Source organism: Parus major, chromosome 7 (genome assembly GCF_001522545.3).
Source record: "Parus major isolate Abel chromosome 7, Parus_major1.1, whole genome shotgun sequence".
Lineage (NCBI taxonomy): Eukaryota > Metazoa > Chordata > Aves > Passeriformes > Paridae > Parus > Parus major.
Genome location: NC_031776.1, coordinates 27,166,995 through 27,189,810, shown reverse-complemented (window position 1 = coordinate 27,189,810; position 22,816 = coordinate 27,166,995). Strand labels below are relative to the sequence as shown.

Sequence of the window (22,816 nt, the reverse complement as noted above, 5' to 3'; positions counted from 1 at the left end):
TATACACTGCAGTGATAACACACGGTACAGAGGCAGAAATTATCTTGTGCTCTTATGCTCCCTTTTCATGACATCCTCAGGAGTACCCAGGAGAGCATGAACCCCGAGGATGAAGTGGACGAGTTTCTGGGCCGGGCCATTGACGCCAGAAGCATCGATCGGTTACGCTCTGAGCACGTGCGCAAATTCCTCTTAACATTCAGGGAGCCTGACTTGGAGAAAAAGGTAACCTTGTCCTAAAACCATTGCAGTGCATCAGGCAGGCTTGTTAAGAGTTTTAATTCTCCTGCAGAAGGTCAGGCTTTTATATCTAGGGTTTAAGCTGTGGTTTGGTGCTGGAGGTGGGGTTGTGATCTTAAAAAATTCATGCTTCTTCATAGAAACCTTAATATAACTTGTCCTGAAAAAATCATTGTCATCTGAAGAGAGCAGTGGCCAGGAAAATGAAGCCATTTCTATCAGACACACATGAATATGCAGTGATAAGCAGTAAAGGGAATTCAGAATAAACCAGATTGTTTCTCTGAGACTCTAAACTGAGATTGTAGTCACACACCTTATCTCCTTCAAATCACTGGAGAGACCCACTTCAGCCTACCTAACCTCTGAAACACCTCTGGAGGGACTTTTCCCTGGCCTTTGCCCCCCCCAAAGAGCCCCAGATACTATTAGGGTTCATTGGGATGCAGTCTGTACTCTGGATATTCTTGGGAGCCCATTTTAAGCAATAAATAGTTCTCTATCCCACAAATGTGAGAAAGAGGAGTAACAGATCTAAAGCTCATGAGAAGTTGATTTCTTTCTGATTTGGTTTCAGATATTGCTGTAAGGCAAAGATCATTTCCGTGACTGTATCGTAGAAACAATCGGCTACCATCAGCTCTAGATGGCTGCAAAGTTAAATTTTCTAGTCTAATGGTACCTGGATGACATTGTTAAAGGTACCATAAGAAATATTGATGCAATTTCACAAAGAAAGTAATCTTTTTTTGCTTTAATTTTTTTATTCAAGCAGATCCTTAGGATGCTTGAGTGGTCTTTGGGTTAAACTCATTATTCAATGGAAAAAACTTCATAAGTTTGCACTAATTATTTTATAATTTTATTTAGAAACAGTCTTTCTTTGACAAGAATGACTACCTATTACAAAAGCAGAGCTTTTCAGGATTTACAGCTGTTCAATGAATCAGTGTGGGACTGGATAAAAGCTTGAGCATGTAATTTCCATCCCACTCCTCCTCCTCAATTTTATAGCTGAAAACTGCCAGGGAAATTAGCAGCTCACCTCTTCAGAGCACCTTTTGTTTTGTGGTTCAAACATTGAGAACCGAGCTTCAAGCTAAATAAAGCATCTTTGGGAATCAGATGCAGCTGCCACGTGGCCGATACGTTGACAAGCAGGAAGGAGTGACTGTGTGAAACCACAGCAGCCTCGCTCTGTCGTTAGAACAAGTCAAGTCATCTGCACCAAATTCAAGGTTTTCTCACTAGCAGCATTTGTCCCTCTTGGAGGAAACTGTCCATGGAAGAAGTTCAGGTCTGATGGCAGTGACCTAAAATCTTGGTCTCAATTAACCCATTTCTGTTCCTCTCGTGCAAGGGGCAGTTGATGAATCCTCTCTTCACCCAGCTCTGTGGGTTTCTTCCCTGGCCTATGGGCCCATTCAAGCCCTTACAGATTGCCTGAGGGAGAAGGGGAGTTGGGAATGTTGTTTCCTGCCAGCACTGCTTTCCAAGGACCTAGACAAAAGCCAAGTAAGAAGTTTCTGTGGAGCAAGGCAGCCAGCCAAATTTCCCACTAACATAACTGTGTTTTTTTGCAGTACTCCAAGCAGGTGGATGACAGGTTTGGAGCCTATGTGGCTTGTGCCTCCCTAGTCTTCCTCTTCATCTGCTTTGTTCAAATCATAATCGTGCCACAGTGAGTACCCTTTCATCCCTTTGCTCCCATCTGCTCCCCTCCTATATTCCAGCCTACTTTTCTTTGTTTCTTTTTCTTGAAAATTCAGAACACAAGGGGAAGAGAAAAATCCTTAAATAATTCATGCTCAAGTGATGCATGGTGCTTATTGTTTTCAACCATTTCTAGTGCAGATTAAAACCTCCTCTCTGGCATGGGAGGATTTCTGTTTTCTTGATGTGATTTCTCTTATAATTTACCTTCATCTTAGGAAATTCAGTTCAGCACATTTATAAGCCTGTGAAAACAAATATCACTGAGTAGGAAGAATTGCCTACCAAGGCACAGCACACACTCAGAGCACAAGGCTGGGCTGTCCTCTTAACGCAGTGGGACAGGGAGGTGAAAACACATCACAGCCTCATTGCTCAGAGCACTGAGGTCTCAGGGTCTGCTTAGCAAATGAGGCATAATCTCTCATACATTTATTCTTCTGGACTCAGAGCAGCTGGACAAGAAGAGAGGTAGAGAGGGGGTTGAGCTGCACATGCCTGAACTTGTGGCTCACTCCAGATTTAAGGGTTGAAGTAATTTCTTTCCCCAGGAAAGAATGATATAAGCTCCTCAGGGCTGTGGGGCACGGTGCTCTTGGCCCACTGCAGTGGTCTGCAGCTTTTTCTGCGAGGCACAGCTCAACCCACTAAATCTTTTCCAGCAGTGAGCTCTGCAGAAATGGGACTTCTTCTCAAAGAGTTCTTTAAAAGTCACTTAAAATTACAGCATGTGGGTATTTCCTATGCTCTGGTTTAGTAGCAATAATACGCCATTCACTGAGCAATGCTGTGTTGGAAATAAATTTGGGGTTAGTCATTTTTAAACTGAAGAATAAGATCACAGAAGCTCTGAAAATTCTCCAAATTTATCTTCCTTACAAGAAGACAAAAAATTGTCCCTAAAGAGAGCTCCGGCACTATTTTATGCCATTACAACTGTTTTCTATGTCTGTTCCCACCACAGATCTTTTTTGAGTAGAGGCTGGTTTGTAGTGTTCAGATCAGATATTTGGAGGAGCACAGAAATAACACATAGTCTGATGTTTGTCGTTCGCTCTCCCAGGCAGGAGTGCTCATAGAAAGGCTGAATTAGCAAAATCACATCAGGACAAATGCACTGTGTAAACAGACAGGTCTGCTTGGGGAAACTGCAACTGAAGCTGAAAGAGGCTCAAAATTGGAACTAGATAATTCCCAGCAATTAATGCATTGTTAATTACATCCAGAAATGTTCTCTGAGAGTAGCTAATTTAACAGGGGCTTACACTTTGGATTTCTGGATATTGCTGTCATAACTTCACACCTGCAGAGGCCCTCTACAAGCCTTGTGTTGCTCATCAAACTCCCTAAGCAGCCACTACGCTGTCTCCATAAAACCCAGTTTAACATTTAAATGACAACTTGACAATTTCTGATATGTGGCAACCATATGGCTGCCTCCTTTGTATTACACAGGATCCCTTATGGCAGTGTGGTGTAAATGTTGTGCTGTTCAGTCTCCTTCTATGCTGCCCATAAGGAGGGTGGTTGTTTATTTGGGGTTTTTTTTCTGCAAGTTCTGAAGTGTCCTTAGTCAGCCTGGCCTGTCTGGATGGTGATTTGGTTCAAGAGTAAACTGCAGGTCAGATACACTTCCCTTTACCTTTTGCTTTGTTTTTGCTTATATTTCAATTGGATAGCTTTGGTCTTTTATTGAAGGTAGCAGTTAAACACCAACTGAAATCACAGGTGCGTGTATGTCACCATCAGATCTTCATGAAAGACACACCATGGAATCAGAATTTGAAACCAGTGACAGAATGTCAGTGTCAATTTATTATGATAAAGAGGAATAGCTTTAAGGAATTTCAAAAAAGGCTCAAACAGTGAATTAGCAAGTACAATTATCTTACTAGTCATGAGAGAACACAGAGACCAGCTGGCTTTGGTGTTGTTGCCCTCAATGTCACATCACAATACTTCCTTTAGATTATGAACAAGGCTGACTCCTGGGAGGGGGCCTATCCTGTCACACTAAGACCAATCACCAGGAAATTGGTGTTGAATATCTTCATGAGTAAAACAGATGAAAATTCACAGTACAAAGTTGGCCCTGGAATCCTCTTTGTACTTCAAAGCTGGGAGGAGCAGGAACCTCTCAAGCTGGCCAAGAGAAGGCTGTTATCCCTGACTACACTTAGGCTGTGGTTGCTCCCACCCCATGCACGAGGCAGAGCGCAGAGTGGTGCTGCACAGACATCCCCTGTGCAAGACAGGTGAGATTCCCACTGAGATTGTTCCCACCCAGCTGCACTTCAGCACTCAGCCTGCCTTCCCAAGGATGCCCTGCCCAGAGTCAACTGGGGGCTGACTGCCACAAGAAGTTGTTCTGTCACCTCCTCTAGTGCATGGAGTGTTTTTCTGTCCCACCTCTGTCACCCCAGCAGGAAGGTGATTGCTGTAAAAGATGCAGCATTCTCTGTTCTGCTGCCTGTCCGAATAATTCTAAATAGGCCAGAGTGTCTGTTGGTATTCCAGGCACCTTGTGTCTCCTACTGCTATCCTAATTGGAAAGTCTGTGCAGTGTGTCATAGCTTGTACAAATGTGTTCTGGAGAGCAGAGCTGTAGCTGTTCTATACAGTGTGCATTTAAAAAACAAAAACAAAACCAACCAAACCTCTCCTTGATTTCAGCTCTACTTTTATGCTGGGTTTTTACCTGACCTGTTTCCTGATCCTGACCACAGTGGTGTTTGTTTCAGTCATTTATTCCTGTGTAAAGGTGAGTACTGTGGTTTCTTTGTAGTCCTCTGCCTAAGATTACCAGATCAGCAATCTGCTTCTTCAGCTAACAGAGTGTGTTTTTGTTAGCCATCCTTTCCACACTATGTGATAAGGGTTATAGAAAAAGCCTTTGATAGGCAGAATGAGCTGCAAACAGCTGTTAGGGTTGGCATCTCTGTAGCTCAGCAAGAAGTAATCACTCTGTGGATCTGCATGTCTGTTAAGTCCCCTGCAGACACTCTCATATTGATATAAGAAGAGCACATTTTCCAATGTGGAAACCCTGACCATTCATTTCTTCCCTGTAAACTTCCTGCAGACTTGCCTGTGTACTGGCCCCTGCTGCATATGTGTGTTTGGGTAGGCAGATAATCAGAAGCAGAATATCATCAAGGAAAAATGTCCTGGAGGGAAGTAAAAGCCATAAACATATAGAATTTTATCAGCCTTTCTCAGATGAGTCTACAGAGCTTCCAACATTTGCTGGGCTCTTTCTTGTAGCTAGCTGGCTTTGATCAGAAAAGAAATACATTGTGTGAAGTCCAAAAACATATTAATTCTTCTTGTCAGCCTGTGGTAAATTGGCAGTGAGCACTGTGGGAAGGGTGCTGTTCTCATCTGTTTCACTTAAAGGTATTCCTATTAAAAACATTGATGTGTTTCAGTTTTAGGGATCCTTCTAGTCTAGAAGTGTCTGAACATGGAACATGTTCAGATTCAAGTTTCTTAGCCCAAGCTCAACTTTGTTTCTCAGTGCCTGGAATAAAATAGCTCAGTAGCATTATGTTTCCTGCAGATGAAACAGTGGGATAATGGATAATGTCAGGCAGATGACTTGTCTCACTCTAATTACCTTCTCTGTGCCATTTTCAACAGTTGAATGTGGGTGCTCTTGACAGACTTGCACCTTACATGTCTTTTTGATTTTTTTAAAGTTAGATTTGGAAATTAAACTTTGCCTTCTCATCTAATAAGAGTTGCAGACTGTTCCCAGTGAAAGAAGCTTCAAGTTCTATTTGAACTTAACTACCCACTCACAGGGTTTCCTTTGGCCTTATGACAACATCAAAGGAAGCCTAGTTTGTAAGTGCAGTATCCCATTGGTCTTGCTTGTTTACCAGCAGCGAGAAGTAGTTAGAAAGAACACTGCTGATAAGAAAGCTTGGGTGCCTTGAGCTGGGGAATGGTACCCACAGATGCCTGGTTGTACTTGGTGTGTCCATTGCACTTGAGGATGCGTCCATTGAAGTCATCCATTTGTTATCTGGTATCAGCAGTTAATGTGATTAGCAGTTAATGTGAGTAGAAGTTAATTAACCACCAATGTGACCAGATTTTGGTCACAGCCACAGAGAACTTGGGAATTTGGTGCTGAGCTGTGCTCCCTCCCGGTGCTACAGTTCTCTGGCAGCACCATCCCAGCACTCTGCCAGCCAAGCAGGGCCACCCCAGCTCACTGGTTCTGCTGGGATGAGAGCTGGGCCAGGCCTGGAGCTCCCGAGCTGCCTGACTTGCAGCCAGCCAGGTTCCATTTGTCACTCACTGGCATTTACAGGCCACTTCCACATACTGACAGCAGCACTCGATTCTTCTGTCATCATTCAAATCCTCTGGTTTTGGTTTGGGCTTTTTACTTCAAATTATTACTGATCTTAGTTACTGATTAATTTTAAAGGCACACAGGACTTTTATATCCCTGGGATGGCAGGCAGATTTCATTCTTTCTTTCTTTGCCTCGATCTTCCAAATTGCTGTAAAAGAGGTCTGTTCATTGGTGCCAGCAACTGTTTGTAGGCTGGCTTTGCCTCGGTGGATAGGCTCTGGATGCACAAGACATCAGAGGGAATTCAGAATAACATCAGAATTTAATGGGATTTTCTGAAGCCCCTGACATTTCCAGCAGTGAGTTTTCATCCCCACAACATGCTCATGTATAATGCTCATGTATCATCCAGCGTGGCTTCTGTGCAGAGATTGCAAATAATGAAAATACTGTGCCTTCTAGCTCCAGTTCCTTTTCTATTACCCCTCTTAGTGCTCCAAATTAGCCTCTGCTGACAGCACCTGATTATGAGATGGCTTGTTCAGGGAACAGATACTTCTAGCTTGTCAGCTCCATGTCTGATGGCAGCAGCTCCTAATAGTTGCAGCCCACTTCTGTCATCCAGGATCTTGGTGTTTCAAGTCTTTGATTTTTAAGCAATGGGTTCACCCAGCCCTTGGATAAGGGGTGTTACTTCATTTCTATACTCCACATTGCTCCAGGAAACACTTTCACACACCTGCAGAAGGAATGCAATTTTACAGATCCTTCAGATGAAATCCCTGAAGACAGGGATGTCAGCATTGTTTGCTTTGTTTCACTCTCAGATGTGGGAGAGGAGAGCATGTGTTTTAAATACCAGCAGTTCGTTCCACACAAAGCTGGAAAGCAGGTGTCCACCCCAGGACATCAGTGTAAGCATAACTTTTGCCTGTTTGCTGTGCTGTTACATGATAAGTGTCTCTTTTTTCTTCCTCTTTCCAGCTTTCATGTGAGATTTTCTCTCCCTGTTTTGGCCTCTCCATCTCTGGCTTTGACAGTGGCCAGCAGGCTCTTTCTGAACAGCTTGATCATGTTTTATTTTCTTTCGCCGTCATTATTATCTTCCACTATAAAATTCTCCACGGACTAGAAGTTGATCCTGGAGCTGCTAGCACAGCCAGCTTGGCTTTCCAAGTTTCTCCAGCTGTAATAAACAAGAGTTCCAGTTCTTTGCTTTGATGCTCCACAAAGACTTGGCCACTGTGAGGTGGTGTCCCTTCCCAGTAGAGCCTGAGGTCATGGGAACAGGGTCCCTTCTCAAATACTCTGCTGACAGACATCTGTTTTGCTACTAACTTATCAAGTTTGTGTTTTTTTCTTAAAATCCTTTAACTTCTGGTATCTACACTGCTGTGTGGAATTCAACTTCTTGCATGGTTCTGGGAGCTCATAGGAGAGAAATTTCAAGTTTTATGAGAAAATAAGCTTTTCTGTAGCTCTGCATAGGTGTAGCTTGCCTGTCACTTTCTTGGCTTCCTAAAGCTGGTCTAGATACTCCTAAAGCATTTGGGGCTTTTGTCTTGATCAGAAAAAATAAAACCTTCTGAATACAGTACTTTTTTAATAGACTAATAAATCACTGTGAAATAAGTTACATAAATGGACTTGCAACATCAAGTTGCCTGGAGATGTTGTCTTTTACTCCAGAAGCATCTTAATGTACTTCAAAATGACTCAAAGGCTTTTATTACAAATTGAAAAATCAGACCTTAAAGACCTCATCTTACAACATAACAGCAATTATCTAAGCAGTTTTCCATACCCACACTAGATGTTAAGAAGACAGAAGAAATATTTCTCTTCTGTCCTAGATCAGCTGTTGTTCCAAAGAAAGGGCTTTATTTAGAGTAATTTTGTCATGCAAATGACTGGAGGTTATGGATTATTTTCAGTGCAACGTACTGCTTGTTGGATCACTTTCTAAACTTTTACTTTCACCTGCACAGCAGTGCCCTTTCTTCACCTGCACTTATGCATTTCAATTCAGAGTGAACTGGAATCAACTGGACAATACAATTTTCTTTTTTCCCCATTGTGGTTATTTTTCTTTGTGTGGGGATTTCAAGAGTGCTGATGAGTGGCCTCACTCTTGTGTGGCTGCCCAAACATGGATGTCAGCTGCCCAAATGGATCACATCCTTTCTCTCAGCCCCTTCTCAGACGTGCACATGCAAGCTGGGAGTTGCTATTTCATCAGATCTCCTGTTCTTCACCCAGGCAGGATTTGAGTGTCACTTTGGGCAGTACAAACCAGTGGGCCAACCAGCAGTGCTGCTTGGATTTTCACTGTACTGTAATGTCCTGCAATTCTGCTTCTTTTACAAGGACAGAAGAGGTCTTATTCTTGATTTTTCAATAATGGGAGGGAAAGTAATCTTTTTTTTCTATGTTTGTGCTATACCCCTGAGTGGGGGATGTTTTCATGGAGGAAGCACTGCAAGAATGGAGCTGAGCTGTCAGACCTGAGGCTCCCCATGTCTATCATAGAAGTCCTTCAAGCTGCAGGTGTTCCTGGTCTCCATCTGCCTCTGTGAAATGGGGAGAGTGTGACTTACGTGACAGGGCCCTCACGAGTCCTCATGAGGCAGAGGTTCCTCAGATGCATGGCAAGACTGTATTGTTGCACTCTCAACTGCAGCCCTGACCTCCTAGGGGTTTTGGCATTTCTTTCTTCCTCAGGACTTTTCCCAGCTGTACTTGTTTACTGACCTAAAATTTTTCCTAGTTTGCAAAGTAATGAGAACCAAGATTAATACAAAGAAAACATGTTTTCATTAGAATTTAAGTGTCTTCCACTGATCGCTTTGCTTGATATCTCAGGCTTGGTTCAAAGTCAGGCTTTTTTGGGATTGTTGGCAGCAGGGGCTTGAGCCAAGATCCACAACAAAAAACTCCAAAGTTTTATTTAGGTGCTTGATTTCCCAGAGATTACAGATGGAGGTCGGATCCCTGAATACCTTCGTGGAGCTTGGCCTTGAAGTATAAACAAAGAGGTGGCAGGAAAACCTGTCCAGCTCCAGTCTAGTGAGAAAACTGTCTAAATGCAGTACAGATCCTCATTCTCCTTCCAAATCCTATAGAAGCTAGAGCAGAGGAAAGCCCCATTGGATTTTCCATGTCCCTAGTAGGAGTCTGCTAGCTGACATCAGTGTGGAAGCAGCAGGACATGGTAGGGCAAAGAGATATTTTGGCTTGTGGCTTATAAACAAAGCTAAGGATTTCTATGTCATCAGGGTTTATTTCTGAGAGAAAGGTGTTTTCCTTTGTTTTATAGTGGCGGCCACTGAGCCTGAAGGATTGCATAAGCTTCCAGTGTATTTCAGTCAATCCTCATTCAGTGCAAAAAAGTTACAACCCCACTTTCCCCTTTTCTCCAGTCCCCTACAGAGCCTTGTCCTCTCCTTTCACCTGGAGCATGTGCTGGTAGCAGGTGAAATCTACTCTTTCAAAACTCTTGCCACAAGCTCTCCCTGCCTCTGTAAAAAGTCACCAGCTAATCAGCGCCTTGGCCGCTGCAACACTCGGTAATTACACTGTAGGGCTGCTGTGTGGGAAGCACAGCCCTGACAAAATGTTGCATATCCGAAGATGTAAGAGTGAAGGATAAAAGGGAAAAGCAAGACTTTTAATAGAAACATTAGTCATAGTTAAATTGCAGTGCCATGGCGCTGTGCTGCTGTTTCTTTGTGTCTCTAAAAATACCCTCTAGTGGCTTGGTTATTCATGCAGTGAGTAAGGGAAGGGAGAGCTGGGCTCTGGAGAAGGCTTTGGCAGTCCTGGGCAGAGCCCCTCTGGCATGGGGGTGTGGAGGGGCAGGGCACTGTGGGAGGACAGTCCCTGTGGCAGCTGTCAGTGCACGAGGGTCTCCTGGCATTGCTGCTCCTGAGCTCCCAGCGGCACGGCGGTGCCACATGGAGGGACAGGGCTGCCTTGGCTGACTCCTGGAGGCTCTTGCAGCCAGCACGATGCAGAGAGGCCTCAGGGGTGACCCAGGCTGCGAAGGGCACCGGCTCAAGCTCTGCTCTAGCGCAGGGACATTTCCAGCCGGGATGCGGTGCCGCACCCGCAGCGCGGCTCTCAGGCCACAGCCGGCAGCAGGGAGCTCCTGGCCCTGGCAGCAGCGAGTCACTGGGGCAGCCGGCAGCTCCCTGATTGCCCTCACCCGCCGGTATTTTTATCTCCAAGAGCCACAGAGCAGCCCGGGCCAGCTGATCTCTGCAGCGCCTTTTGCCGAGGGTCTGACAGATCAGGGCTTGCCTGGGCTGTTTAACAGTCTGTGTCTGAAATGGCACCAGAGAGTCCTGTGATACGCCTTGGTGATCAAAGGGACATGACGTGTATTTTCATTTCTGCCTTTTTAAATTTTTGCTCCAGTAATTTCCAGGCTCAAGCTCCTGGCTATTTCAGTTACAGATGGCTCGTGGTTTGCTTCTCACGACAGGATGAGCACAGCCCTGCAAGCTATGCTATCTGGGCTCAGGAGCCATCGCTCCCATTAGGAAGGGCTAAGTAGATTTGGAGAGCCAGCTGGGCCTGCTGCCATGAGGCAGTCACGTCTCTGCTCACCCTTGTCCCACAGCTGCCATCCCCCATCACCATCCTCCAGCAGCATCCACACAGACCCGTGAGAAAGGATGCAGGCAGCTCAAGTGCAGGTTGTAATCTGTAAAACAAACAAGGATTTTATGCGTCTGACTTTTTTTTTCTCTCATGCAGCTTTTCCCAGTTCCTCTCCAGACTCTTTCTAAGAAGATTGTACAGTCCAGGACCAATAGTACCTTAGTTGGAGTCTTTGCCATTATCCTGGTTTTTCTGTCTGCCTTTGTCAACATGGTATGTCCATTATTTCCTTCTGATCCATTCAGTTCTGCATTGTTTTCTTATTAGTGCTCTGCAGCATTGTGACCCTTAAAACCACTGAATTTAACATAACATCATCCTGCCTAGGACTGACAGCATCTGAGGTCGGTGCCCTTTGCTTTTTGGGCACAGAAGAGAAATGGGAACTCAGCAGCTTCATCCATAGAGCCCATTATATGCCTGGCACTGATTTGTGCCCAGGTCCTTTCGTGATTCTTTAAATGCTTCTGCTCCAAGTGCAGGAGCCAACCTGATGGGTATCCCTGCGGGAAGGGCTGGCACGAGGCTGATGTGTTATTTAACTCCCACCATACTGAGTGGGATGTAAGTGTTCCTTGAGCTTTGTGCCAGCCCTGCACGGTGCTGCTCCTGCTCCGAGTGCAGAGGTCAGCTCATGGGCACTGTGGCAACTCTGCTTCCAGTTGCACTTTTGGGACTGGGGTGGTCTGGCTGTGATTCCAAACACCAGTGCTGAGTTAGGGCTCAGAGAGTGATGGGCTGTTCTCTGGGGCCTGGATTTTGGTAATTAATATTTTGGGGGAGAAAAACCATAGCTACTGCACATGCAGTAAAACATAAGCTGATGGTTTTATGTTGCATATTTTGCACATTACTACAGCTATTTCCAGGGGGCTTTTAAACTGATATAAACTATTTTGTTTTCTTCTCTTTGTCTGTGTTGTGGAGCTTAATACCATATTTGTTTTCCAGTTCATGTGCAGCACTGTGGATCTTGCCAGCTGCATGGCTGCTGAATACAACATCACTCCTGACCGGGTGGACATATGCCTTATCAGCAACCTGACTTCCAACTACAGCCTGGGCACCTTGCAGGGATTCTGTGACAGTCCTTTGCCCAATTGCAACTTTCCAGAGGTATTGCTTGGGAAAAATGGGTTTCAGAGGTCGGTCTGAAAAAGGCTATAAAACCTGTGTGATAAATCTCAGTGATTCCAAGGAAAGCAAGGTTGTTCTTGACTGACATTACAGGACTGACACAGGCTACTACACACAGACTTCAGTTCCTGAAGTTATTATCATGAATCCACATTGATGTTTAAGTTTCTTCAGGGCTGAATAAAATATTTGGATCCTGCCTGTAGCAGGGGAAATGTCCCTCTCCATGAGGTGTTTAATGGCATGCAGAGCTGCAAGTCATTTCAAAGGAGTTTGTGGGTGCTCAGTTCTATCTGAAAATCAGTGTCTAGTCATAGATTTGATGCTTCCCTCCATTGTTTTACATCCTGATGACAAACTTGGCTTATATATTCTTTCCCAAGGTATGGTAGGTCTGGCCTCAAACAGGGCAGCAGCCCAGGCAGTGGTCTGCTTCAATTTGCAATGCAATTCCTGTGTCTTCAGGACATCTCGTGTAGAAAAAATTAAAATGCTTCTAATAGAAAAAAAAACCAAAGCAAACCCACAACCCAAACCAGCACAGATATGTTTTTTACACTGGTAGATTACAAAGGAAAAAAATAATCTTTTTTCATAGCTATTCAAGACATTTCTCTGAGTTTTTAGGTCACGGCTGTTACATGTGTTGTTTACTGGAAATTGAAAATGAAAAACAACTTTGTCTAGGATGGAGGTAGAATTTATGTCAAGGTCATCTGGGTTTATGAAGGACCTGACAGATTTATGGTGGATCTGTTACCATCCAGATGTCCAGGGTGCTACTGAAATTCTTGGTATCCTACTGAACATATTTCCTTTTAACTTAACAGGAATATGGTCCCTATGTGATTCAGTGGGGTTCCTGAGACCACCATTACTGCACCTTTGAACCTTGCAGAGGATTTAGTGTATCTGCAGAAAGACCCAGGAGCAGAACCTGGCACAGTGGAGATCTAGAAACAGTCTGTGCCCACCGTGAATTTGTAGGGAGTGCTGGCCCAGGACAGAGAGGAATTTTAAGCAATGAGGAATAACCATTTTGCATACTGAGGTTGCTCTGGCAGCCTTGAGCCAGGTCCTTCTGTTCAGTGGGCTAAGAATTGAGGAGTCCCTCGCCAGCACTCTGCAAGGCACATGCTGGATCTGCTACAGGTGCTGCCTGTTGCTCCCTGTGTCCACACAGGACAGGATGCCACAATGGCATCCTACCCCTCAGTCAAGACTGAGCAGTTGAGTAAAAGCTGTACAAGTTGTTTTCTCTAATTTAACATATCAGACTATTAATACATTAGATCAGAACATAAGCATATTTCTACTTCTACTAGGGCTTGCTTTTAAGTGAAAGGATGGATTGCCTCAGGCACATGATATGGGGTTTTTGCCAGAAATAGGCCTGTCCAGACACAGTAGAAGCACAAATCATCACAGATTTGATAGCAGGAAGGTGGTGTGCTGTGTAACATGCCTCTCTTCATTTTGCATCCCTGCTACCTTTCCCAGAAGCCATAAATGGCACCCGCGGTCTGCAGGGAAGCACTGGCACGCTGAACACCCCACTCCTGGCCTGGCAGGAGCTGCTGCTGCACCACCCAGGTGTGCCAGAGGTGCTCCACAGCCACACATGTGCACCTCTGCAGCTGCTGGCTGGGAAAATTATTATGGGATGGGCATGGGGACGTTTGTCCAGCCTGTACTTTGCGGATGGAGCCGGTTTGTCTGTCAGAGGGGACAGTGCTTCCCCACTGGCCTCAAGCAGGCATCTGTCCAGGAGTGTGAATTGCCTTGGTCCTATGTGTTGTACAGATATGCAAATTTGAGTCTAGAATTTGGCCTTAAAGTGCAACTTAATCCAGCATAACTGGGTGATTCTTTTTGCTAGCTTAATAACTGTGTCCAGGGAAAAGCTACATCACAACCTGGGGTGTCCGGATGTGAGGCCTGTGCCTCTTGAGAGTGAAGCACATAATGCCTGGAAAAAAATGCCACAGTTTTCCTCTTCATCCATTCAGTTTTAATTTCTTTAGCATGGGAGAATTCCACAGGCAGCACCAGGTTTATAAGTTTGGTCAACTCAGCTACATAGCTACCAATCCCTTTCTAGCCTGTGTTTAGTTTCTTTTGTTTTCAGTTTTGATTTATCCAGCTGACATTCTTCTCTCTTCTGTTTATTTTTCCCATTTTTGTCTTTATACAGTACTTTACCTACAGTGTCTTATTGAGTCTCCTGGCCTGCTCTGTGTTCCTTCAGATCAGCTGTATTGGAAAATTGATCCTAATGTTAATCATTGAATTTATATATGTTCTCATTGTGGAAGTGCCAGGGGTCAACCTTTTTGACAATGCAGATCTCCTGGTTACAGCCAACACCTAGTAAGTGCCTTTCACTTCTGAAATCTTCACCTGGTTTCTTTCACACGGTGGTTTCAGTGTGGCATTAGGTGGATGGGAGTGCCAAGGCTGTGGTGCAAGCAAGGGAAGTGCAGGATACCAGAGAAGGCATGGCTGGAAGCTAAAGCTTTGCCAGTGCTGCTCTCCACCTCTGAAGAATACAGTTCCCTTTAAGATCTTTTTAATGTGGGACTTGACTAATGAACTATCTATTAATAACAGAATATAACTGGAATCGGAGTGGATCTGTATTTCCTTTTTTCCAGAAATGGGGAGCTGTAGTTAGTCATTCTTAATTCTGGTATTACACTCCCAATATAGAAATGTCATTTCTCAAATAAGAAAAAAAAAAAAAAAATCTTCCAACAAACTTGACCTGGCTCAGAGATGTGATGTGAGCCACCACAATATATCAAACCCAGCCTGGGGTGGTGAAATGGTGGTGCTTGATGTTGTCAGTGATCTCCTGCCAGTTGCTGCTGGACATATGTCCAGCATTTCCATTTTCCTTGTTAGAAAAGCCAGTATCACAGGTGGGCTCAGCACAATTCCCAGCAGAAGGGTCTGGGCTGAGTTGGAGTGGAGAGTTGCCCTTTTACTTAAAAAAGCTGGCTTGTCATCAGGTCAGACATAAATCCTGCTGGCAGCCTCTTCCACTGCTGTGTGGTTCCCCATCTCCTGGAGGTCCCCACACCAGGGAGGGAAGTTTGGCACACCCACAAGCCTGCCCTCCTCCACAAGTTTTGTTTCTCGCTGGGAATTGCATTGTTGTGTTAACTCCCTGTTTTGATGACTTCCCCTTGTAGGCAGCAACTGTATTTAAATGTGAGTGAATCAAATTATGCCTATTGAGGTGAACTATTTGTCAAGGCTGATAGCTGTGGTTGCTCCTGCCTTGGCCAGGAGGGTGTTTGAGAAGACTCCCATGGCCCTTCCCAGTGTGTTATGAAATACCTTCTGTAGTTGCTCAGATTTCAGCATGGCCATAAACCTTCAGCCCTTCAATCCCAATGCATCTGGTTACTCCTCTCCTTCACGTGACTGTTCCATGATTTCAGCGTTCCCGAGTGCCCAGTAATAATTAATGGATGTACAGCTTTTGCTGCCATTGCCAGTTAATGGAAGTGTAGCTCTTTCTGCCATTGGCAGTAATCACTTAAATTATTTTGTTAACTCAAGTGAGTGAAATTAGGTAGGAAACCCCATGGAGCTTTCAGTGGGGAGACATAGGGAGAATGAGGTTTTCTTCCTTTTTTCCAGATATTAGGTGTTCCATCAGCAGAAGCTATTTAGCGTTTTATGACACAATTAGTGAAATAAAAGCATTTTATATCTCAAATATAATTTCATTCTTGTAATTCAAGCACTAAGCAAAATTACAGCACTTGGAAGTATAATTTACATCACTTCACAATCAGAATGTCAGTAATAAAGTGGAGAAGGTTAGCATGTTTTCCCAGAAATAGCTTTCAGTGGTGCTGTATTATCTCTCCCTAAATGGGATTTGTGTGGTGGTTCAGCCCCAGCTACAGCTCAGCCCCACACAGGCACTCACTGCCCCGTGCTGGAATGGGGGAGAGAATTGGAAGGGGAAAAGTGAGAAAACTCATGGGTTGAGATAAGGACAGTTTAATGGGATAGGAAAGAGAGAAAGTAATAATAGTAATAATAAATAATAATTTAATTAGAATTGACAAAACAAACGATGCACAGTACAATTGCTCACCACTTGCCAACCAATGCTCAGCCAGTTCCTGTGCAGCAGCCCCTGGCCAGATTTCCCCCCAGTTCCCATACTGAATATGATGCCATATGGTATGGAATATTCCTTTAGCCAGTTGGGGTCAGCTGTCCTGGATGTGTCCCCTGCCAACATCTTGTGTCCCTCCAGCCTGCTCGCTGGGGTTCTTGAGGAGCTGAGAAGTCCTTGACTTAGTATAAACACTACTTAGCAACAGCTAATACATCAGCATGTTATCAACATCATTCTCATACTTAATCCAAAACACAGCACTGCACCAGCTAGAAAGAAATTCAACTCTATTCCAGTGGATTCCAGTGGAATCCAGGACTTTTTTTTTTTTGTCCAAAGAGCTCCATGGATGTCTATTTATTGCCCCAGTGTCTGGAAGGCCATTTGTGTGTTGTAGAAAATAGGAGCTCAGCATGTAGCACAGAGTTCAGAGATGGACATTATTGTCCAGCTGATACTAAAAAAACAGAAAAGCCACCATGACCTCATACTGCTTTAATTGGGTGCCCATTGTAGCTACATAATTAGTGTCTGCTCTGCAGCCACTGTGGTACTCTAACTAATTAGAAGTGATGCAGATGTCTCTTCACACTTCTGTGTACAAACCAGCCCAGCATGCAGGCAGCTGAAAGGCTGATTGCAGCACATTGGGAGTTGCTAGACTTGACTGCAGCCACACCAGCGTGTGGCATGGAGTGTAACAGGATGCACAGGGCATCATGCACATGTGTTACCTTTTTCATGTGCAGAAGGTATAACTAATGCATTGGTTTAAATCTGGGATGGGCCAATGTGATCTTCTAAACTGAGCTCCTGCACAGGGAAGCCCAAAGAGCTTTGCCCTGTGATTTGTTCATCAAACCCATCATCTCTGTTCCAGCTGTCTGTCCTTGCTGTGGCTGGGAAGAGTGAGATGCTCTGGTCCTATGGGAGCTGTCTCTGAAATGAACTGCCATTCCTGCTAAAAATGTGCACTTCACTTGAGCAGGAGTGTAGTTAGCAAGCTTCTCTCTGTGTTCCCTTCCAGTAATTAAAGAACCATCTGCTACTGGAAATGTCTGTTCCATGGGAGAACAACCTAGCAATGTAACACCCTTATTGCTTGCACTGGGCATCTTCACTTATCCAGAGAGTTATTGTAAATACTGGGTTTGCTGCACTTCATAGTCTCTGATGAAGGTTTAAGAGCATCTGTAACACCCACAGTGAGCTGCAGCCTCAGGACTGAGGGTCATGTCTGCCATGCTCCCATCATAAGAGAGAGTGAAAGGGGGGCAGTCAGTGATCCTTGGCCAGGTGGTGATTTAGGGAAGCAGGGGAATCATGCTGCATGTGGGAAGTGTCTCCAGCTAGATCCAGCCTTTAATGTGGGAATCCCCAGGCTTTCCAAACCGTGCCTGTGTCCAAGCATAGATGTTCAGTGCTGGAGCTGGCCAAGAGCCATGCAATAGATTACGTGAAAGACAACAGTGGGTTGTAAAATCCAGATCAGAAGAAATTCCATGCTCAGAACTGCACAAAATATCTTGGAACAAACAAGATCAGAGAGTCACCATGATTTTATTTTTTGATGCTATGCCCAGTTAGGTTCCCTTGCCTGTTTTGATCATTTAGATGTCTGATTGTGTAGCAAAGTTCTCTCTAACCCCATGAAACTGGCCTGAAGCTCTCTAGAGGGCTGTCACATTCTCAGGCTGGTATCACATTTCTAGCCTGCAAAGTTCTAATTGCATCAATGACACTACAGTAATTTAAACACTCATCTCTTTCCTTCCATTTAGATAGTGTTTTAAAAGATGCTTGTGCATGGTTCTCAGCCACCTAATACTCCACCCACACTCGAGAACAAAGGCAGCAGCATTAAGCAATCAATCAATCAGGAGTTCAGACAGCTGCTACCTACCAGAAAGCTCAGTTCTGTGCTTTCAATGTCAAAAGCACACCCTCCATCTCCCCCAGCAGCTCTGGTACACGTGGGTACTTTGCAGAATTGTCAGTAGTAACAGGAATGTGTTAAAGGGCTTCCTTTAGTACCCTTGTGTGTGGTACCCACAGCTGGGCACAAGCTGGCAGTGAGGAATGTGCAAAAGAAGAGAGCAGGATTAGAATTAAAGGAATTAAACCATCTCCATGCCACAAAAAAAGGGGAAGAAAAGAGCTATACCTCACAAGATAAAAAAGCCCAAAGCTTTCTTCCTTAGGTCAAATTCTGTAGTCTGACCTAATGAAGTAGTGATGGATGTGCAGGCATTTGCCAAGCATCCCACACTGACATTAAAATCCCAAATTATTCTCTCACTCTTAATGTTTCTTAGATATTTTACCCACATTAACCATGTCACACAATCACTCTGGAGTTTTGAGTGTAGCTCAGAAGCCTGTTTTTCTCCTCCCCCTCCCATCTTTTAGTAGTTTTCTGCTTCAAAAGAGCTGTAGCCCCACACAGTGTTAGAGGTTTCACATTGCAGAGGTGATGTGTAGTGATGTGCAGAAGGGCAAGAGCTGCAGGGAGCCAAACACTCCACTGACCTTGTGTTTGTGCTTTTTTTTCAGTGTTTCTGCAAATGATACATCTTCATGGTGAGTCACTTTGGCATGAAATATTTTATAGGTTTTTGTTGGTAGGTATTTTCTGTTCACAAGGTGCAATATCAGTGCATTGACTCAGCAGCAGTGTCTGGGTTTGTGCAGTGCTGTGGGTTGATACAACACAGTGCAGGTGGACTGAGTGTTGCCCTTTTGTATGTATAGCTACTGTCAGAGCATGCTCTTTCTCATGGGGCTTACGTCAGCTCAGGGCTTATTTATAATACAATTTAAAGGCTTTATCAAAATATTTTCATACTGTGTAACTCCATAATTCATATTTAACAGTTTTTATTTGCCTGCTTGTCAGAGGAGGTGTGAATGTGCCTTAGTGCTCTTTTCAGCTTACAGAGCACTTACATGACAAAGCCCATTAAGAAGTGACTAATTAGAGAAGCCGTGATTTAGAGCGGTTCCAGACTCAGGAACCTGGAGAAGCTAGTGCAGAGGAGAAGACAGGATGAACACACTGTGAGGGGCTGTCAGCATATCAGTGTTGTCACCTTTAGCATGTGTGGCCATTCTCTGGGGAGTGGCCTTTATATCAGTGAGAACCCTTTCTAAGAAGTTGGATTATATTTCCAATTTCCAAGTGCTCCTTTAGAAATTGGCATCCCTGAGCCAGAGTCTCCAGCTTTTTGCAGATACTGTTTGTCACTTTACCAACACAGGCTTTGAGGGGAAAGAAAAGAAAAGAAAAAAAAAAAAAAGCCTTTTCCTGAGAGGCTGGTTAGCCTTAAAGTGGGAAGTGTGGGGGGCAGCAGGGCCGTGTTCTTCCAGTAATGGAGAAGTTCTGCTTTTCCTTGGCTGCAGCCCCTCAGTGACGACACGAGTCGCACTGAAGATTGTGACCCCTGTCATCATTACTGTCTTTGTCCTGGCACTGTACTTGCATGCCCAGCAAGTGGAATCCACTGCAAGGCTTGATTTCCTCTGGAAACTTCAGGTTAGTGGGTGTTGGCTGTGGGAGGATCATGTGTGGTCTTTGGTGTTAATATAAAATGACTGAGCTCTTTACTGTCAAATTGAGGAGTGGGATAAAGTGCCTTTGAATTTAATCTGAATCTGGCTTATAACTGGGCTTATAACTGGGCATGCTAATAATGCTCTGCTCTTCTTTGGTACTTTGCATACTCTGTGCATCTCATGCCAGTTATTTTCTTCAGCCCCTTTTTTCCTTGTAAATATATCTTGGATGGTCCCCATGGTAAAGGGTTATAGATCTGAAGGTTGAGATTAATTGATTTGGGCAACTGAGCTGTTATTGCTGCAGGAACATGTAATGTAACACAATTTATAAATATAGGAAGCTCATATTCACTGCTGAATTGTTTCCCAGAGTTCAGTGATTTTGCTGTGCTCAAGGGTGTGAAAGATTCCCATTTGCATTTTCATTCAGTTTCCTGTTAAGCAGTGGGAACTGGCTCAATGTCCAGCCCTCATTAGCCCCCAGGCAGCAGCACTGGGTAACCAGCACAGTGAGGATAATGCTACACTGTGCTCCTGTCCCTGGGTTCACTGTTAGTGTTTCCAGTACTTGTCCCATGATGTTGGGGCCCTGTATGTGATTCCCAGGAAGCAGGACAGGCCTGGGCTCTGGCCAGCACTCATGGCTGGGGGGCCGCAGGACTGCAGGTTTTAGTTTGATTTCCTACCTTCTGGGTGGCAGGACATCATTCTAATTACAGGTCTTTGTGGTTTGAGTACAAGGCACTGAGGAAACAACAATTAATTAAAGCTCCTTGGGAAGCAGATAAACATTGTAATCCTCATTTATAAATGGCAAAACAATGGAAGGGGTGAGCTGAGTGGTTACCCAGTTCAGGGCTCAGAAATACAATGCTGGATTCTGGCATTATTCTCTGCCTGCTTTTCCATACATGGTGTGCATGAAGAGATGGAATATTTTCCACTGCAAAACAGAAGTTTCTGCATCTCTCTGGTTCTGCTCTCCTTTGCAGTTTGCCCTGTTCTATTTCTGCCCCTACTGCAAGTAAATTTTCAGCTTTTTTCCCCTCCCCAGAGCAGCTACCAAAAAAGTAAGTGCATCACTGTCTCCCCCCTAAACTAGGCCACGGAAGAGAAGGAGGAGATGGAGGAGCTGCAGGCCTACAACAGACGCCTCCTCCACAACATTCTGCCGAAGGATGTGGCAGCCCATTTCCTGGCTCAGGAGCGGCGCAATGATGAACTGTACTACCAGTCCTGCGAGTGTGTGGCTGTCATGTTCGCCTCCATAAGCAACTTCTCGGAGTTTTATGTGGAGCTGGAAGCCAACAATGAAGGGGTGGAGTGTCTGAGGCTGCTCAATGAGATCATTGCTGATTTTGATGAAGTAAGTCACAGAAAATCTGGGTGAACGAAGTGAACTGAATCGAGGAGTTTAGTTGGGTTTTGCTGAGCTCCTGAAGGAGGATGGTTTATCAAAATCATGGTTCATTTCTCCTTACTTTAGGAGTCTTCAGTTTTATTTTTTTCCTGACGGAAATCCTTTCTATTCCCTTGTCACTCCTTTGAATATCTAATCCTCTTTCTCCCTCTCTGGTGGCTCTGTGCACTACTTTGTAATGCTTGCAGCAAGGCGGGACATGTGGCATGGACATTACCAGCCACTACATGTGTTTTTCAGGGTTTATTTGCTTCTTTTGTTCTTGTGACACAGATAATAAGTGAAGACCAGTTCCGGCAGCTGGAGAAGATCAAGACCATTGGCAGCACCTACATGGCTGCCTCAGGCCTCAACGACTCCACTTACGACAAGGAAGGGAAGACACACATCAAAGCCCTGGCAGACTTTGCCATGAGGTTAATGGACCAAATGAAATACATTAATGAGCATTCATTCAACAACTTCCAGATGAAGATAGGTAATGTCCTTGTGCTCACAGAATTCCACATAGGTAGTGGTCATTCTGAGGTGGGGATTTTATGGACAGTAAAAAACACAGATGTTACAATTGCTATACAGTGATGTTGATTGTCTGAAGTGCCTGGTGACCACTTCAGCCTCTATGAAACATCACAGTGGTTTTTTTAAGGTATAGCAGCATCAGTGAAGCTCCCTGGGGAATTAGAAGCAGTGTAGCTCCTACCACAGCATGGTCTAACATGGTGGTTCACCTTGGGCTTGTTTTTTGCCCCTGTGCTTCCAGCTCTGGCATTCTTTGACATTAAATTGTCTTTCAAGTCAAGGAACAAAAAGTGACAGAAAAGGGAGAAGAAATTTGAGGATGTCAAGTGTAGTGTTCCTTCTGGAAGGCTCTGGGCTGCTGCCTTGCAGGCCCTCAGCATTGCAGCAGGTATGTGCTGACTTCAAGTGAGCAGTTGGCTTGTTAGCCAGGTGGCAAACAAACTTTATCTCATTATCTGGCTCTGGAAAATAGCTCTGGATTGAGCAGATCCAGCCCAAGCTGCCACTCAGTTGGGCATAATGGATCACTGAAGCCAAATTTTAACATTTCTCTCCCCACGGTTTGGCCATAGCTTTACATGTCAGGGTAAAGCACAGCTTGAAACAGTGAACCTCAGGATGTGTTTTTACTGTCTGGAAAATAACCTGCCTCAATCAAATGGATCTGAGCATACTTCTCCTCTCCTTCCAGGCCTCAACATTGGTCCTGTCGTAGCTGGGGTGATAGGAGCCCGCAAACCCCAGTACGACATCTGGGGCAACACAGTGAATGTAGCCAGCAGAATGGACAGCACAGGAGTGCCTGACAGGATTCAGGTAAGGCAATCCCTTGAAAACTTACACTGCCAGCCCTGTGTCACACATTTTGAAACTTAATTAGAATTGAAATTTTGGTTTCATTTGATTCCTTTATTCCATACATTTATCTACACAGAACTGAAAGAAAAGCCACTTACGGAATGCTGATGGTACCAGCAAGTTTTGTCTTCTAATCATTCTGGGTAGAAGTGCTGAGCTGAGCTTCCTTCCCCGTGTGCCTCTCTGGCACTGAGCACAGTCCTGACCGATCCCTGCTCACATGTGCTGCTCAGCTGTGTGTGGTGGTGGTGGTTTCATTTTC

The 22,816-nt window shown here is 44.6% G+C and overlaps 1 protein-coding gene across 1 annotated transcript in view; it reads left to right on the top strand.

Moving 5' to 3' along the window:
* The window catches only part of ADCY5 (adenylate cyclase 5), a 205,587-nt gene that overhangs the window by 179,023 nt on the left and 3,748 nt on the right, over nt 1-22,816 (top strand). Inside the window, exons 10-20 of the mRNA XM_015634704.3 lie at nt 81-225; nt 1,824-1,921; nt 4,627-4,714; nt 11,018-11,134; nt 11,873-12,037; nt 14,253-14,428; nt 18,753-18,779; nt 19,599-19,731; nt 20,857-21,120; nt 21,448-21,652; nt 22,388-22,512. Of these exons, the coding sequence (XP_015490190.1) occupies nt 81-225; nt 1,824-1,921; nt 4,627-4,714; nt 11,018-11,134; nt 11,873-12,037; nt 14,253-14,428; nt 18,753-18,779; nt 19,599-19,731; nt 20,857-21,120; nt 21,448-21,652; nt 22,388-22,512 (1,543 nt within the window). The remainder of the gene's footprint in view (nt 1-80; nt 226-1,823; nt 1,922-4,626; nt 4,715-11,017; nt 11,135-11,872; nt 12,038-14,252; nt 14,429-18,752; nt 18,780-19,598; nt 19,732-20,856; nt 21,121-21,447; nt 21,653-22,387; nt 22,513-22,816) is intronic.